This window comes from Salminus brasiliensis, chromosome 21 (assembly GCF_030463535.1).
Source record: "Salminus brasiliensis chromosome 21, fSalBra1.hap2, whole genome shotgun sequence".
Taxonomy (NCBI): Eukaryota; Metazoa; Chordata; class Actinopteri; order Characiformes; family Bryconidae; genus Salminus; species Salminus brasiliensis.
The window spans coordinates 13,365,128-13,383,967 of NC_132898.1; the positions used below are offsets into that span (position 1 = coordinate 13,365,128).

Sequence of the window (18,840 nt, forward strand, 5' to 3'; positions counted from 1 at the left end):
AAAAGATGGATGTTGTGTGAGTGAGTGATCGCCACAGCAAGGTCTACAGCCCCACCTGCATGTAGAAGAGCCTGATTCCCTCATTTCTTTCTGCTTCTCTGTTTAGGTGTATGTATGTAGAGCAGCACACTGGGAATCTTCCCAACTAGGACCGCTGATCTGGCTCAAGCCTGGGCCATATCCGGCATTCAAATCTGGCCGACATACCACACTGAATGACTGCCCAGAAACAGGCAGTATGTCAATCAATCGTGCTAATTAGAATATTAGTAAAATACAAGCCCCTCCCCCTCCTTAGCCAAAATCTACTTCGATACGCTGCATCCAGGTGCCCCGTTTTGATTGCTGATGGTGGTTTACAAGATTAGCAGTGCAGCTTTTAAATTTGCGAGATTGCCCTTATATAACCTCAGGTGTAGATGTAAGCGTGTTCATAGAACACAGAACCTACACCGATTTTTTAAAGGAACCCACACTCTGGTGTACAGTTAGAGACCACCTGTTGATGTATGGTTTGTATTAGTCATCCTCTAGCCCTAAATTAATGGTAAATTTCTGACCACAAAGCAGCTCCTGGCTGGATATCTCAACCTCTCTCTTAACCCAGCCATGACCCTGATGTGTAAAAAACTCCAACAACACTGCTAAACCACACACACACACACTGTCACTACCATGTCTGTGCTGAGAATAGTCCAGCAGGCAAAAAATACAGAATGTCCTGAGGTCAGAAACTGACCAATGAGAAATTGTGCAGCAACAGATGGGCTGCAGTCTGTAACTGTGCATCTGTAGTGTGGCCCTGTAGGGTAGTTGGAGCTCAGTACAAGGTAAGGATTTCTAATAAAGTGACGGCACTGGCTAGTGAGTCCAGTTTGACTCTAGTCTGGTCCACATTTACACACTGATGGTCATTTCCACAAACCACCTGCTGAAGGCTTGTTTATACCCATGAACCAGATCATGCAAAGCAGGAAAACTATTCGTGTGATCTCATCCTGTAGAGTAAACACTGCCTCACACCTATCTTACTTATCCTCTCACTTCAGCACCAGCTGTTAGCAATGAAACTTCCTTCAGATTCCACACAGTTTCCTGCTATGCTCAGCCTGGCCAGGCAGAGGCTTAGCCCAGCTGTGGCCAATGCTCCATCAGGCTGGACACAGGGGCAGAGAGACACAGAGACAAGAGATGGAGACACACATCTGCAGACACAGATCCATCCAGGAACCTGCTCAGACACAAATCATCTGCCCTGGCTGCTTCAGACTCCAAACAGACTAAAGAAAAGAAAAACACTGGCCACTTTATTAGAAACCCTGCATTTCAACTCACTGACCATTTTATTAGAAACCCCCTACCCTGTATTTTCACTCACTGGCCATTTTATTAGAAACCCTGACCCCATACTAACACTGACTGGCAATTTAATTAGAAACCATGCCTTATATGTCCACTCACTGGTCACTTTATTAGAAACCCTGACTCTGTAAGTTTTTTACCCACTGGCCACATTATTGTATGTCCACTCACTGTCTAGTTTATTATGAACCCCTCCCTTGTACTTCCACTCACTGGTAATTTTTTAAAGAACCCTGGCCCTGTACTTCCATTCACTGGCTACTTCATTAGAATTACAGACTTGTTTATCCACTTACTGACCACTGGTGAAGAGACTAGTGGACAGCTAGCATGAACTGTGCAAGTAAGTGCCTACAGTATATGGTGAAAATGAGGATGAGGATATTGTGATATCACAACCACGTACAGTGCACTACGCTTTTGGCATGAAGCCACAAAAATGTGGACTTTATGCAACTGAATGGAAAAAATACAAGAAAATGGTAAAAATAGTGACCCTCTAACACATTCGCCGTCCATCTCTCGCAAGAAGGCTCTGCTTGCTTTTAACTTCTGCACTTCTGCATTTATTACTTTGGCAACTGATGTCACAAAAAATACACAGAGGCCACTTCTGCTTGAGTCTTAGAATAGCCGTGGTGTTGTATTCAGCTGACACCAGTCTAACACAGCGGCTTTAGGGAGATGGAGTCGATCAGCACCTCACCCAAAAGCCTGTCCTCTATTTTACGTCTTTCGTACACAGCTTAATTCCACAGATTCCTGAAGGAAAGCAACAAGTTAACGACACCAATAAAGTCCCATTCACCCTCTCCCTCTCTCTCTCTCTCTCTCTCTCTCTCTCTTTCTCAGTATCACATTTCACAGCAGACACTGCAACTCTAAACAGGGCTTTAGGGGGTGGGGGTGGGGTGGGGGGGTTGAAAGGAGGTCATGGGGTGCATGACAAAATAGGAGAGCGAGCTGACACCAACTTTTCAAGTGATATCCCAGCAGCTGGAGGTCCACACACACAAAAAAAAAGTGAGCCTATTAAAACGGGCAGTTTGAAAAATGTAAAAATTGAAGACTACCGCTCTACAACTGCAATGTTCAAAAACATATATTTACAGTACTGTGAAAAAGTGTGCTGCATCAGATTAGTTCCACAAAAGCTCCATTAGTGGACAGTATTAGTTTATTTGGAGTTTATTCACTAAATAAAACACTAATATTAAAAGAAATAGTAATCATATTCATACATAAAGGCGTGGTTTGTGATTTTACGTCACTGTGTTCATTAAAACCTCTCCAAAGCTCTCCTCATGTATTTATAGTCATCATCCAACAACTGGTTTGGTAAATCAGTGCTTAATGATGGTAAATCAGGTGAGCTGCTGCTGCTGCTGCTGCTGCTGCTGGAACTGAACACATCCACGCTGTGCTGGCTGGACTAGGGGTGACCAGGAGAAACTTGGAACCAGGCTTTGTACTTCAGACTAGCTCACAAGATCTCAACCACTTTCTTCAGAAGGAGAAGCTCTTGATTCTGCGTTTTTACTGGATTCATGTTTACCTGCATCTGTTTCAGTGTGAGCCGGAGCTTTTACAGTAACAACCCTCTTATTGAGGAGATTAATGATAGTCTATGCATTTTGTGCTTAGGTCCCAAAAACATATATAAGTACTGTCAACTTTCAGTGGAGGTCAATGGAAAAACTACAAGATTCCAAGTTATTTTGGAGCATTTCTATTGGTCCATTCATCATAAAATGTTGACACAATGTAAAGAACATGACAGATTCTAACTATATATATATATATATATATATATATATATATATATATATATATAAATATATATATATATATATATAGAGAGAGAGAGAGGCAGAGAGAGAGAGAGAGAGAGTATGGAACACTATATGGAATAGTAATGTTCCCACTACATTGGAATATTGGAATAGCAAGAATATAGGAACACTAGAATATAATAATGTATAAAAAATAAAAAATAATATAATATAATAATATATTAATATTATATATATATATATATATATATATATATATATATATATATATATATATATATATATATATATATAAATTCAGAAAATGTAAATACTTTTCCAGACCTTTTTCTGGTGTATTTACACAGACAGACAGATGCATTGTTCAAAATGTTCATTTTGCTTATGGCCATAACTGTATTACTGTATAACTGTGTTGATGCAATATATCCCATTCATGTAAAAAATAATGCACACCTCTGAATCAAGCTAATTTACCATAGCCCTGTCCTGTACCCACAAATAGATTGCTGTTAATGTAGAGATAGATAAACAGACAGATGGTATGCTGTGTTTGTGATCAGTGCTTACCTCCATCTCCGTCTTTGATTAACAGGCTGCAGTAAAATCCAGTTAAAGGTCCATTTACAGCTCAAGTACACTCAGTGCCCTACAATGGAAACCGCCAAGATTAGTGGAACTCTCTTCCTCTCTGCTTCTACACTTCTGTTTTCACCTTCACTCCTTTTTTCATCTACAGCCCACTCTCTGAGGTGTATCTCCCTGTCGCTCACTCTTTCTCTCTCTGTTTTTCACACACTCACACACTCATTGCCCGAGACACATACTCTACAACAATGAGTGGAGAGCAGACTCTGGAAGTTGTCCAGCCTGTCTCTGACCTCGACCAATCACAGTGTCTGTCCCGCAGCTGTCTCCGCCTCATCTGTCTATGTGACCCTCCTTTTCTTCTGAAAACTGAAGTAGTGGGGTAAGTGTGCTCTGATACCGCTGTCTTCTTTCTTCCGTAAAGGGGAAGTTTGGTCTTCCGATGTAAACCTCTTCCAGTGATTCTCCCACCCTGTATTTATTGTTATGCACTTATGCATTATCCAAAAGTCCCTGCCAAAAAAAAGGCTGGCGCATTGTCATTGTCCATATTCCACTGCTCCCTTCTTCAGTATATATTTTTAATGAATTCTAAATCGGAAGATAATCTCACTGCTCTTCATCTAATTCTGGGGAAGCTGGTGATGCTAAGATGCACTGAATCATCTCTTGTATAGAGCTGTACAATTACAAAGACAATTACATCTGTATCCTGCAGAACACTGCTATAGAGAGCCGCAATGCTCAATAGCCATAATCACTGTTCACTACACTGGACATTCAGGAACACTACTGTATATATTATACTATTTAAGGAAACAGAAATGGTTGGGAAATCAGGAAAACTATATAGAACACCAATACTTTAAATAGGAAAGGTCTCCTAATAGAAATAGTTCAGTATTCCATATGGAAAATTGTCCCCTGGAATCACCATTCCCTATATCAAAGGCAATTAATAACTCAGATGACTGTATAGATCACCATAATAGAGAACAGAAATGTCCTGCTAATCAGTATTCTGTACATCAGAAAATGGAATAGTAATGGTTCAATATTCCCTACATTCCCAAAATCAGGAACACTAGAATACAGTTAGAAGGAAAAGTAACTGTCCAATATTCCCTATATTGGAAAACCAAACAATTGCCTTATGGGATTTCTTGTTCTACCTACTAAGCTGTGAGATAGGATTGTAGAAGTGCAGGATATTCTCCACTATTGTGTCAGACTTTGCTGCAGAGCAGGGAGCGATATAGTGCACAGGGCAGAGTTTCAGACTCAGCCATTGTGCTGTTTTTTTCCTCCTCCACTTTTGTCCAGCCCCTCCAGCGTCTGAGCTGATTTATTGTTGATGGCTTATTTTAAAGGCCCGGATTCTCCGGCGTTTCTGCTTTGTTGTCTAGACAACACAAAGAAAAGTGGAAAGGACGGGGGATGGGGGTTTATGGTTTGGGGGATGTTTTGGAGGATAGACTAGAGCAGATCCTGACACAGTTGTGCTCTGGTATTCACTGACGAAATCCAGCCAGAAAAAGCCCTCATCAATCTATCTATCAGTGATGCTTCACATCTGCTCAAATGACACCAGAAGAACTTTCACTCAAAATGCTGTTAAAGGCACATTTACAAACACACACCCTTCATACTGTGATTATATGTTAAAGTCACTCAAATGAAAAGGATTTACCCTCAGCTCTAAATGAAACTGCACTAATGCACTAATGTCTGTCAAAGTCCTGCGAGGAAAATCCCTTATTAGTCAGTCAGCCTCACTATATAACACATATAAGAAGCATTATTTATGAATGTATGTGTTATTTATAAGAGTGAATTAACATTGACAGTGATAATCCACATTTCTGTCCATCATCCTTTATTAATTTGAGGAATTTCGTAACCAGTGTGGACCGTTTATTGTTTACTGACAAATTCCTGGAATAAAAACATCCACATCTGTTAAACGACACCAGAAGGAATTTCGCTCAGTCTGCTGTTTCTTCAGCAGATGAGATCTCAGTCTCATTTCAGCATTTTCTATTTACTGCAGAAAGTAAACTGTGCTAATAAGGATTATGAGTTATGAATTCGGGTTACGAATAGTTGAGCTAAATTATGAACAGTCGCGTTGGGCCAAAATGCACTTCGCTGAACTGAGGTAAATTTCTATAAGTTTAGTTAAGTTCAACTGAGCTGGGAACGTTTAACTAAGTTGAGCTGAGCTGAACTGGGTGAATGTATTTAAGTTCATTTGAACAGGGGCTGAACTAAGATGAGATTAGCTAAGATAGAACTGACCTGAACTGAAGTGCATTTATTTGAGTTAAGTTGATCTGAGCTGAATTGAGGTGAATTAAGTTGAGTTTTGTTAAGCTGAACTGAGCTAAACTGAGTTTAGTTAAGTTGAATTGAGGTGAATTTATTTGACTTCAGGTGAACTGAGCTGAACTAAGGTAAATTTAATTTGACTTTAGTTAAGTTGAACTGAGCTGAACGGAGGTGAGTTTAGCTAAAATGAAACTGAAGCTGAACTGAGGTGAATTCATTTAGTTGAGAGTTTAGTTAATGTGAATTAAGATTCATTTATTCGAGTTAAGTTGAACTGAGATGAATTTGTGTTAAGTGGAACTAAGCTAAACCTATTTTATTTAAGTCTAGGTAAGTTGACCTGAGCTGAACCGAAGGGGATTTAGTTGAGCTGAGCTGAGTTGAACTAAACTGAGTGGAACTGACTTGAATTGTGTTTGATGAAATTTTCCAGAACTGAGGTAAAATAGAGCTGAACTGAGCTTGAGTTGAATTTAATCAAGTAAAGCTGATTTAAGTTGTTAGGTTGAGTTTGAGGTAAGTTTAACTAAATTGAGCTGAACCGGACTGAATCACGCTGATTTGGGGTAATCAAACACATGTATGTACAGAAAGAGCTGTGTAGCAAAATGAGGCACTAAGTAAGATAGATGCCTGTAAAGATTCCAGACAGAGTACAAAGTACTAAGGACAAAGATAGTTCTCCAATATAAAAACAATACAAAGGGGACTAGAGTCTACATTATTCAATTATTATGATTATGATTATTAATATTGATTATTGGATACCTGATTGTATGTTTTTAATTATTTTACAAATCTAAAGCTTTATCTTTAAATACTTGAGCTTCATAACTTCATTCTAAGACTTTAAGATATATATAAATGGGAGAGAGAGAGAGAGAGAGAAAGAGAGACCGACCGACTGACAGACAGACAGACAGGCACACAGACATCAGGTCAATAATAGCTCACTAAAAATCCATGATGACAGCTTTGGAACTGTATCCTAGGAACAGATCTACTGACCCTTTTTGCTTTCCAAGAAATTAGAAACTGAAGAACTTTTCAGTTAGCGCCGTTTCTTTAGAATGACCGCTCTGAAGTATCTGTTCTACACAGCGTCCTTCAACAGGCCAGCTGCCTGAGTTTATCATCAGCTACAAGCCGATGACCGGCACAGGCAACACAGAAAAAACAACACCTGTAAGAAAAAAGTACACAACCGCACAGCATTTAGCTGAACTAGGACACCTGTAACCTAGTTTACAGTTCCGAACCTGTCAGACCACACTTTTCCAGACAGCATTAGATGAGAGACCACTAAACATATTTTGAGAGCTGGTACGAAAGTCAAAGCCTTAAAACCTACACATGCTGCTAGAATCGCCCTGATAAGAGAATGGTATAGAAGTCCGATTCATATTTCTTAATTATGAAACGAATAAGGCTAAATATCAATCATCATCAGTTCTGACAAATCATCCAGGTCCTGTAGAATCAATGCAGCCTCAGACTATCACAATACCACCCCCATGTCTGACCTTTGTCTCATCAGCCCACAAAATGTTATACCAAAACTCTTAGAAGTCTTCATGATGTTCATGATGATGTGAGACGAGCCGTTGTGTTTTAGTTTTGATCAGCAGTGGTTTCTGCATCGCAATTTTTACAATTAATGAAAAGAGGACTTTGGAGCACTGGGCAACAGTCCAGTCCTTTTTTCTTCTTAGCCCAGGTTAAACACTTCTGTTGCTATCTCTGGTTCAGGAGTGGGTTGATGTTAGGAATGCAGCCCCTTTCCTAGAGGCATCTGTACATGGTGGCTTTTGATGCACTGACAACAGCCCCAGTCCAGGATTGAAGCTTTTCTTAAACGATTTTAACCTCTCAAGGCTGCGGTCATCCCTGTTGCTTGTGCACTTTTTCCTACCTTCCAGACAACTTTTCATTAGTATGCTTAGATACAGCACCCTCTGAACAGCCAGGACAACTGCCAAATCAGCAGTGTTCTGTGTGACTGTGGTTGCGTGTGCTGAACTAGATTGAGAGACACATTGTATTTATACTGCTTGAACAGTAAATTACTCAAACTCTAAATAAAATACTCAAATAATCTGACATATAGGATTTCTACTGGTCAAAAGCAAAACAAATAAAAGGCTTGAATGCCACTTTGTACATGTGTATCCAATATAAGTTTACCTATTTAAAAGGTTTTTTGTGAGATGCACCTGTACACTGCCTTACCTGGGTCAGTTTATTATTTTTTTAAATTCGTGGTAGGCCACCATTACTCCAAGTATTCTCTATTTGTGGATAATTAATCTCACTGTGGTTCGCTGTTGTCCCAGAGCTTTAGTATAGGATTGTAATCCTTCGATGACATCTGTATTTGAATTACTTTTTTTAGTAGTAACTACTTTTTACCTGGGGGTTGAATAAACAAATGGATAAACAGATGGAAAAGCTGTATTGTGTGTTAACTTGTCTTCAACGTCAGAACTTCAGCTTCAGCCTCTGCTGCGTTCTCTCCACTGGCTTCCTGTAGCTGCTGCCCGCATCAGTCTCTAAACCCTGATGTGGCCTACAAAGCCAAGAATGGAACATCCCCTCCGCACTTGATGGCAATGGTCAAAAGCTAATCTGTACCAAGAGCCTTTCAAGCTTTAATATGGCTTGGCTTGACACACCATTCTTTAAGATCCACAGAAGACAAGCATCCAGGCTTTTTCTGTAGAGAGTACTTGGGCGAAGTGTAGTGTAGTGTAGTGTAGAGTATTTTACTGACTTTTGTGTTTAGTAGTATCTAGGCTTAGCAGTATCTTTTGGATCCTAGTCTATACAAAGTAGCTAAGGGTATTTTCTGAGTAAACAGTGAAGCACTTTTGTAAGTCAGTCTGGATAAGAGCGTCTGCTAAATGCTTAAATGTAAAGGTTTACTCGTGCTGTATTATCTTATATTTTATTTAGCTGGATGATCTGAAACACTGAAATTTGCCAAACATGCAAAAATGGAAAAAAAAACATTGATTAATCTGACCTGTATGTCCTTGTATGTGCAGCGCAATTGTTCAGTACTGTAAATACTATAAATGTATTTTATTTATTTATTTATTTTATATTCTCTTTTCCTTTTTTTGTTTTTACAAAACAGGCTAAAACAAACCCAATTTCTTTTATTTTTTTTATTTAAAAATGTTGAAATCACCAAACATGAACTGAGAAAGCAAGACTGGTCACATAAGTTCAGCGAGATCCTCTTCTCAAATAGTAATTGGTAGAAAAAAGATAAGGTTTGTTCTCCAGCCAAACAGAATGTGCGACACTGTTTAGCTTAAGATGATCAGAATTGGCTGAATTGACAGACCAAAAACAGTGTGACCAAACTCTTTATGGTCAAATGAAGCCCTCTAGTGGTGAAGGCCATTCAAAGCCACCAGTAGGAAGAACAGGCCTACTGTGATCACATCAGTCCAACAACCTATTTGGTAGGTTGTACAAACCTGAACACACACACTCACACACACACACACTCACACTCACTCCCTCCTAAAACACCTTCAGTCGGTTGTGGTCCGGCGGTACCAAAAGCGCGCTCTGAAGTCATCACTGCAGGTCATGAAGCCAGGGTTAGTTGGAGAGTGGACAATGCAGCGGACAATGTTGTTGTGTCCAAGGCTCAGCAGGTTTTTCCGCTCAGCCGTGCGCGAGTCCCAGCAGCACAAACTGACTGTGCGCTCGTCCGGCAGCAGCACGTAATCCTCTGTGTGGTTAAACACACCCTGAGTGCGGTGTGTCTGACGCCCGCTCAGTCCAGCACCTGTAAAACACAATAATGGCAAGACAGAGTGGTGAATACAGCCTGGTCACCTACTGATTATTCATAATGTCCACGTCACAATTTCCAATAATCAGGACTTAAGTCTTGTGACTAATATTAAACTCAGTTGATGTTTTTGGAACGTCAAGACGGGAAAAACACAGCTATCCAAACTCTCACATGATTCGCATAGATACCCAAGACTTGAAATTTGACTGCAACACTGACATTACTGTAGCCATAGAGTAGATGTAGTCAAGTAACCGCCCACCAATGTACTGCCCACCTAACGACTACTAGAAGTAGGGAAACGGGTGACGGGAAACCATAGTAAAAAAAAAACTAATACTATGGCCCGCGACAGGGATTTTGCACTGATCACTTAAATCAGTGAATTCATTAATAAATAAATAAAACAGATCTCGGTTTTCAGTCCTCAAATGTAATCCAATCTGATCGTCCATTTCATGAGAAGGACAAAGCTGCTAGCTGATTACGCTTATCCAACAGAGGCATGGGAATATAATTGCACCTCACCTTCACTGCCATTTGGGCTAGAGTACTGTCAATCTGACAATATCAAAGGCCATTGGATCAGAGCACTGTCTATCACTGTCTGTAAACCTTACAATACCCAACGTCTTTGGATCGGAGAGCTGGCAACAACTGCTTGAACAGTGGGATCTAAAGAGAGTACAACGCTGCTTTCTAGTGGTCCGGGGTTTAAACACAACACTAAACTAATCACTGTCTGCCACCAACCTCTACAAGTAAACTGTTTATTAAAAATCAGTGCTGTTTTTCAGAATCAATGTGGCACTTAAACACGTTCATTTCTCACCGGTGTATTTGACGAGTGTACGGCCGGTGGAGATTTCCCACAGTTTAGCCACAGAGTCCTTCCCGCTGGACAGGATGTATTTGGAGTTTTTGGAGAAGACGGCTGAGCAGACTTCGGCTCCGTCGTGGGCTTTCTCAAAGGTGGTGACGCAGCGGTTGGAGACGCCATCCCACAGCTTGATGCTGCCGTCTTTGCTGCAGGTGACGTAGCTGTTGGCGGTGGGGTTGTAGTTGACGCCGCAGATGGTGTCGGTGTGCTGGTCAAGGGGGTTCCACGACACGAAACACTGGAACGTGTTGACGTCGTATAGTCGCAGGGTGGGGTGCTGAGTGCCTACAAGCAGGTAATCTCCTGAGGGGTGAAAAGAGATGGAGCGCAACATTTCTGCTTCCTGTGGAGATAAAGCAGATTCCATAAGCAACTGACAAAAGCAGCCAGAAAATGAAGAAACCGTCATTTTTTTTTCAAAAGGGATAAGTGTAATAACATTTAAAACAGAGTGAAAGATGAAACCACTGTGTTCAGCTATGCAACATACTATGCGGGTACCATATTAGGGTAGCATTCATCAAGGCCAGATTTGATTTCAGTTTTGACCAAACTGGTCTAAATGTGAACTACACTAGCACATTTCCACTACTTTCTATCAGTCAGAGTTGCAACATTAATCATTTTATTTGCTCTAAAATGGGCCAAGCTGTCATTTAGAAAAAAACAACATTATGTGGGAATTGGGCTTTGTTGCTGCTTGGCTCCTCCTATAGCTGTGGAGCATAATTCACTTTTACTCCCCTGCCGTGAATACAAATCACGCATTACGCTCCACCCTTATGGTACATATGGCACATTGCATTTGTTATCAAGCTGAGAGATTCAAAACAGGTGTTAATAGTGAAAGAAACATGTGGACTGAGGTGGTAGAGTAATATTACAGGATTTTACATGAATATGACTGGAGTTACACTGTATTACGCAGTTCTCGCAAGAAGTCTTGTGCAGCTCCTACATAGTGCAGTAGCAGCTTTCCGTACTGGAACGGCACAGATAGAGACCCCATTCTCTCCATTACATTCATACAACTTTGTTATAAACACCATAGAAAATCTGAAGAAAAAAATGAAACACATGCATCATGCAATACTTTACCTGTATGTGCTTAAAAGCTCTTTTAGCCGAAGGCTTGGAATAGTCGAAAAGTTTGAGTGTGTAGTCGCGAGAGCCTGAGGCCAGTATCTGCTCGGTGGGGTGAAAGGCCAGGCAGGTGACCTCGTCCACATGGTCATAAAGCGTTCTGATTACAGGGTGGTTCTCCATGTTCTGTTGTGCCGTCTCATTCATCATTACCTGAAGCAGTCAGAGTCATAAGTCTGGTGTTAATGCCAGCTATTACACTGTGTAGCACTGTAACATGCTATAGTGGATCAGTCACAAACAACTTCGCTAACTGATTGACTGAGGGGAAATCTACTATTTACTTGTGGTATAATTATAAAAATACATTTAAGTTGTTGGTGTAGGGCAGTGGGCAACAACACCACCACCTTCCCTGTGCCAGATTACAGTCCAACCCCCCAGCCAGGCTAGCCATCCATACTACACCAATAAGTGTCCTTAGGCAAGACTCCTAACACTACAATTCGCCCACCTGCACAACATGTCCCAAATGTCAGTCGCTGTAAATTAAGAGCTTGCCATAAATGTAAATGTAAGGCAGGTTAATACAATAAGATACTGACGCTTATGTGCTGATCTACTCAACGTTATCCCTTGTTAACGATGCTGAAGCTTACAAGAAAACGCATGGTCATGTATCAGCAATGCTGCTGTTCTATATACCCACCTCCAATGGCATGGCACTCTTGGCCAGCATGCGCTCTGTGTCCAGGATTTTAATGGAGGCGTCAGCTGAGCCGGTTGCTATGAGCTGTCCGTCTCGGCTGTATGTGGCCACACGGCACGGACCTTTATGAGAAGTCACATAACAGGTCTCGTACTCTGAGGCTTCTGGAGACATCGTCTGCACGTCCGCATCAAATTCCAAATCAATCCCCACTCCCGGAGCCACGGTGTCTGAACGGCCAATGGCATACTGCACAGCACTGTCATCGTTCTCCAGCCCTGTAATCACAGAGAGAATCGGTCAAACAATAAATCAACAAACAAGGGAAAAGGACATAGGCTTGATTTTAGGCTACAGTGATACTTATTTAAAGAAATGTGCAAAATATATGTAGCACAACATAGCAGGGATGTCCATCCATCCATCTTATCTGCTTCTTCCTGCTCAGGGTCGTGGTGGGTATGGAATTCTTGGGTGCAAGGTAGGTACACCCCCTGGACAGGATGCCAGTCCATCTCAGGGTAGCACACGCACCCATTCTCTTGCGTATTAAGGGGCAATTTATCTACCATGTGCATGATGAGAGAAAACTAGTACCCAGAGGGAACTGAGAAACAGGGACAACACACCAAATTCCTTGCAGACAGAGACTGGATCGAACCCACCACCTCACATACATCAATCTGTTTTGCTTTTTGTGAAACAGACTTGCTTATCCATGACATGTCATAAGGACATCTTAAAGCTAAAGCGAGCACAGAGGTAGTCATGAGGTCTGAAATGTATTCCATACTTGTCCATTTTTCTGCACACATTTAGGCTGCATGACTACTGTTTGATTGTCTAAAGCAAGTGTGGGCAATTCTGGTCCCTGCACATGTTTTATGTTTTTCTGGCTCAAGCACACCTGATTCATCTCACCTGTTATTAGCAGGTATAGTTGGTCTGTTAGAGCAGGGAAATTGGCAAACTGTTGCCCACCCCTGTTTGAGAGGGAATATTGCATACACATTTCCTGTGACACTTACCAATCTTAGCAAGCTGCATGAGCTGCTCTGATGGGGACACCACGTTCTGGGGTTTCACTTCGTTGATGAGGCTGTTGGCAATGTTGGTATAGCCATCATATAGCAGCTGACTGATGATGAGCTTGTACAGGTGCTGTCTGTCTTTCAGCGTTGGCTTGGGGCGATACATCGTTCCGAATTAGATCCTTCCTGTGCAGAAGCAACAGAAATGAAACATCTCAACGTATTCTAGAAATGCACAAAATAGAGAATTGTGGTCCAGTGTCTGTCTCTGATTATATATATATATATATATATATATATATATATATATATATATATATATATATATATATATATATAGTTTTGTTTTTTTTTAAACAACGTCAGCTAGTGTTTACATTGTGTGGTCATTTCAATAAGAGTGAACCAATAGAAACGATTCATAATTACTTGAAATAAGAGTGTTACATGAATGTACACTGAAAGTAATATTCTGTTAATATTTTGAAGATATATGTTTGTTGTGTGCAGAGATCTTAAGGTGGCACTGTTTTTAATAAGGCATGGCCACACTATAATAAATAGTGAGTAAATATATTGCATCCTGTCTCTTTTTGCGGCCTTATGAAATGATCACATGGTCTCAATATATTATCTTGTGACCACTAGAAAATATTATCATGTGATCACAACTACCATGTCACCTTGAGGGCCCCGTAGTTGTGTAATGTCAAGTCATTATGTAAAACCATGGCCTCCAAAACAGTGCACTAGTACTTTGGAGCAATATTAATCCAGAATTATTGATAATTTACTACAGGGTGAGGTTTAATTCAACTGGTCTGAACTATGTTAAAGTCTCAGTAGCTCATTTTCTGATGAACCCACTAGGACAGTTTAAATCATTGTTAATGGGAAATTATAACATGTCTCTTCTGTACCAGAAAATACAAATCATAACACTACTGGATAATGTGATTTCTACCCAGATGCTAGTGCATGGCGATGCAGATTTTAGAGCCAAAAGATGTCTATAAATGTTAGAGCCATGTTTGAATGAGACGTTTAACATGACAGTGAACACACAATGGTTAAATGTGATTTTGGTGACTTTAACTTTAATCAAAGTCTGAAGACATTTTGCAGAACAGTAAGAACAGCAGTGAACGACAGAGGAAACAGCTTAAGGTTTTCTGTGTTTCTTAAATGTTAAGTTGGTCTAAGAAGGGTCTCATTCGAGAGAGCTGCCCAGGTTCTCCTCTTGATGAACATGGAGATGGACCCAATGCTGCTCGCCATCACTAGACCACAACTCTCTTCTGCACTTTCCACCTTTCGTCTCCATATTCTGAGCAGCTCTCTTTCTGTTAACATAAATGTCACTGAAACACAGGAATTCATTATTTTGATTTATTATCGACTGCTTTAGCTAGCTAAATGCTTTCACTGCTCAGCAGCTGAGTTACACAGCGCAACAGCTAGCTAGCTAACGAGCTCGCCAAGCTAGCGTGGCTGCTAACTGCAGATAGCTAAAGTCTTACCCCGACATTTAAACTCACAGAAACACTGAAATCTGTTCACTCTAGATTCAGTTTGTTTCAGTTTCTATTATTTAGAATCGTCTGGTCATGTCTAACACTGAGAAAACAACCAGACACGGGTAACGTTAATGTTGTGCGCTTAGCCTGTTAGCCTCGCTGCATAAAGAAGCTGCAGCCTCAGACTTCGGAAATAATAACAGTAATAATAATAATATCGTCTCACATATTTTTATTTCTACCTGTTGATGCATTACTAGAGTATTTTTATAATCAGCTGTATTTCTAAAACATGCCAAAAACAGAAGAAATAACACAAATAAATGAATACAATGAATGACTTACCGGAGCAGGTTAGCTACCACACGGCTCGTCTACATGGAACTGTGGGAAACCACACGATACAATAAAAGACACTGACATTTTGGAAAGTCTAGTTTAGACTGTATAACTATTTACATCAATGTTTTTTTAGTTGTTCTGTACTTTTACATTTGGTTTATATTTGCTTTGCAAAAAAAATATATATATAAATAAATAAAGTTTCTGTTTACATTTTTCTTGTTTGTAATTTTACTTTATAAAAATGCAATAAATGTATTTATAAGCAGCAATACTTGACTATAATCTGATAATCCTACTGCGTATATAATCACTTTTTATTAGACTTCAGTACACCCGAGCATAATACCGGCTTTCTGTGGTGAGAGGAGACTTTCTACCATTTATTTATAAATATTAAGTGGGAAATTACTCCCACCTGGTCTTGGTTCCTCCCAGAGTTCACTTTATCTCACTCATTTGGATTACATTTTTATTTTAGTCACTTTGTCTTATTTCTGGAGAGCTTTAAAGCTTAACAAATACAAATAGTTCAGCGAAACCATGTCCTTGGGTTATTGTGTGGAGGGAAAAAAATAAAATAAAAATAAAAATAAATAATAAGAATAAAAGTCATTACATGGCAAATTCATGTCCCTGGTCATGTTAAGCATGTATTATTTAATAATTCATTAATTAATATTTTCCTTCAAATTCCATTCCATCAAAATGTCTTTTTGATATTGACCTCTTGAACATGCTCTGATTTTTGAGTCCATCTTCATGCACCAACCAATATCATGTTTCAACGATAATGCTCAGCCAGGCCAGAGACCTTCCTTATGGCTGGTTCTCTCAGAAATGTGTCTCAGTACAGCAGGAACACACTTTACAATTTCTGAAAACATCCACTATTTGTCTTCTGGGATATAATAAAGAATATTGCTAATTTTTTTGGTCAAAAGAAGTGTGCAAAAGCTGAAGAGAAAACACTGCAATCCTCAAAAACCATCTACAACCACCAATCCATCACATTTTAGGTGTTGAAGGCAGTGGAGTTACTTTTATGAAGTCAAAATACAATTCTTTGGCTGCAAAGAGAAACAATGTTGAGAGGAAAAAAGAAGAGGTGCAGAATTTAATGAAAAGCTCCCTTTACCAAATGTTAATCATAGCGGTGGACTGATCATACTTTGGACTTGTGCTGTAGCCAGTGGCACAAGGGTCACTTCAGTGGTAGAAAGAAGAATGAATTTGAATCTAAATCAGCAAATAAAAACAACAAAGTGAAAAGGTGAAAAGAAGACGGCTTCTCCAGCAGGACAATGATCCTTTGCATACACATCCACAATGGACTTCCTCAAGATGTGCAAGCTGAAGTTTGTCATGGCTCTTATAGCAACACAGTACACAGCTATAATAGAATACCACTGTTGTGATGTGATGGGAAGGCTTTTGGCCCTGGCATATGACAGCTTCTCATTGCTCTCATATGAGCTCCTCTGAATTTCTCAGATGTTTGACCTAAAGCTGGAAAAGTGAAGGTGCATTCCCATTTCTCAAGACGACACAGAGTTTTCTTTTGTTGAATATCTTTAATGTATTTACAAGTTTTACATTTCCTCTATAGGTCTTTTTTTGTACAAGCAGACAGAGCAACCCAGGCACTGTTTTGACTTGCATTAGTAGTGTGTGGATCTTTCAAGCCCCAAATGCATTTAGTGTTTGTGATTTGTTCACTTATTTGAGAGTCCCAAGCATTTCTTGTTGGATGCATTACCTTTGCTGAAGGCAATTTAACTGCTTTCCGTACTGAGCAAGACAAAGCAAGAGGAGCCGTTACTGGTGTTACTCAAGAGAACCTGAGACATAAACAACCAGAGAAAAACAACCGCCTTTCCCTTCATACTAAAACATCTTCATCTTCTTCAAATCTTCTGTTCAGCCGAATGACATGGAAATCCAGGGAGGCCAAAATGCAGTATTCTTAATAACTAATTATTATTATTATTAATAAGATATTTAATATGTTATTTCTATCATCAATGACCTCCTCACTGTGAGCACCAGCAAATGTTAAATAAACTTCCATATTTGTGGCCTTTTTAAAAAAATAATAAATTATTGAGTTCAGAACCTATTTCTTAAAGTCTTTTCTTTAAAAGTAACAAAAGGAACAAAACTTAAAATTTAAAATGAAAAAAAAAAAAAAAAAAAATTCTATATATGATACAAGGGGCTTTACTGGCCCGTCCCTCTCAATGTAGGAATAGGAACACAATATAACGGAGCGATCCAAAGCCGTACCACAGAAATTTTGCTGCTGCAGTGCCTGTGTCTCGCCACCAGGGGAGGATGTCTCTAGCCAGTCATTTACGTACGCATTTCTTTCAGTTTATAATCAGCAGCGTGCCTCTGGGCCTTAAGCAGGCGGCCGCCGCTTCCTCTTGTCAATTGTCTTCTGACTCTTCCTCTGCCTCCCGTAACCATGTGAAGAAGGCGGTGACGGATTTTAGCGCTATGCCCTTTCCCTGCTGCTCAGCCGGGTCATTACTCGTTTCCCACCTGTAGAAGGCATCCTCTGAAATTACATCCTCATCGTAGAGGCAATCAAAGAACATTCGCAGCAAATCTACAGAAACAGAGAGGGGGAAAAATTGCCATGTTTAGACTGTGAATTGTGTCCATTTTATTTCATTAAAAAAACATAATACAAATAAATAAATAAACAAAACAAGGGAGAAAAACAAACGATTTAGATGCAGTTGTTACATTAGTGGTATCGGGGTTACTTTAAACTTATTTTTTTATTGTTTCATCTTCGGGCTGCCACAATTAGTTGGCGTAATCTATGATGTTGACCACTGCATACTTTTATTACCATGACTATTTCTGAATTACTGAACTGCTTCAATTCAAATAAAACTATAATGGCAGCTGCAGTAGAGTCTGACTCTAATAGGTACCCAAGACCCAAGGCTTTGAATGTAGGAAATGCTAAAATCACCTTTTTCTCTAAACAAAAACATGATTTTACACACAGCAGCTCTAGCACGATGCACCCGAGGAGAACACACCCAGGTGCTTTCTGGAAGATGGGCTGGCAAAAATGACAAACGTTGTCTAGTCATGCTTAGCAACTATTAGTAGGGAAGCTTAGTCATTTTAGTTGCAAAACACACTCATTACACACACGTCTGCCTGCTACCCTAGACTTTCTATTGAAAAAGAGAATAAGAGAAAATGGTAATATTAGAATGCAGGTTTCTCCATTGATTGACAGTAACCAGTGTGTGTGTGTGTGTGTGTGTGTTTGTGCTTTGGGCTTGATGGGACACAAAGAAATGTACTTAAATTAATGGCAGACCTTATCTAATCATTTTATTTCTGCCAGTAATTTAAGGAAATTGCAGGGAA

The 18,840-nt window shown here is 39.9% G+C and overlaps 3 protein-coding genes across 6 annotated transcripts in view; all 3 read right to left on the bottom strand.

The window, feature by feature from the left end:
- cass4 (Cas scaffold protein family member 4) overlaps window positions 1-3,957 on the bottom strand; it is a 29,354-nt gene extending 25,397 nt beyond the window's left edge. The window contains exon 1 of the mRNA XM_072666006.1: window positions 3,726-3,957. Within this exon, the coding sequence (XP_072522107.1) occupies window positions 3,726-3,731 (6 nt within the window). The 5' untranslated portion in view covers window positions 3,732-3,957. The remainder of the gene's footprint in view (window positions 1-3,725) is intronic.
- Window positions 3,958-9,223: 5,266 nt separating this feature from the next.
- On the bottom strand, window positions 9,224-15,504 carry cstf1 (cleavage stimulation factor, 3' pre-RNA, subunit 1). Its single transcript, XM_072666556.1, has 6 exons — window positions 15,448-15,504; window positions 13,583-13,771; window positions 12,555-12,832; window positions 11,861-12,058; window positions 10,715-11,105; window positions 9,224-9,873 (listed from the first exon to the last, which is right to left on the bottom strand). Exons 2-6 carry the CDS (start codon window positions 13,749-13,751, stop codon window positions 9,614-9,616), a joined length of 1,296 nt encoding a protein of 431 aa, XP_072522657.1. The 5' UTR covers window positions 13,752-13,771; window positions 15,448-15,504; the 3' UTR covers window positions 9,224-9,613.
- Window positions 15,505-17,012: 1,508 nt separating this feature from the next.
- Window positions 17,013-18,840, bottom strand: part of eif4g3a (eukaryotic translation initiation factor 4 gamma, 3a) — a 71,283-nt gene continuing 69,455 nt past the window's right edge. For all 4 annotated transcript variants that reach the window (XM_072666551.1, XM_072666549.1, XM_072666548.1 and 1 more), the window contains exon 34: window positions 17,013-18,055. In XM_072666551.1, the coding sequence (XP_072522652.1) occupies window positions 17,874-18,055 (182 nt within the window). In that variant the 3' untranslated portion in view covers window positions 17,013-17,873. The remainder of the gene's footprint in view (window positions 18,056-18,840) is intronic.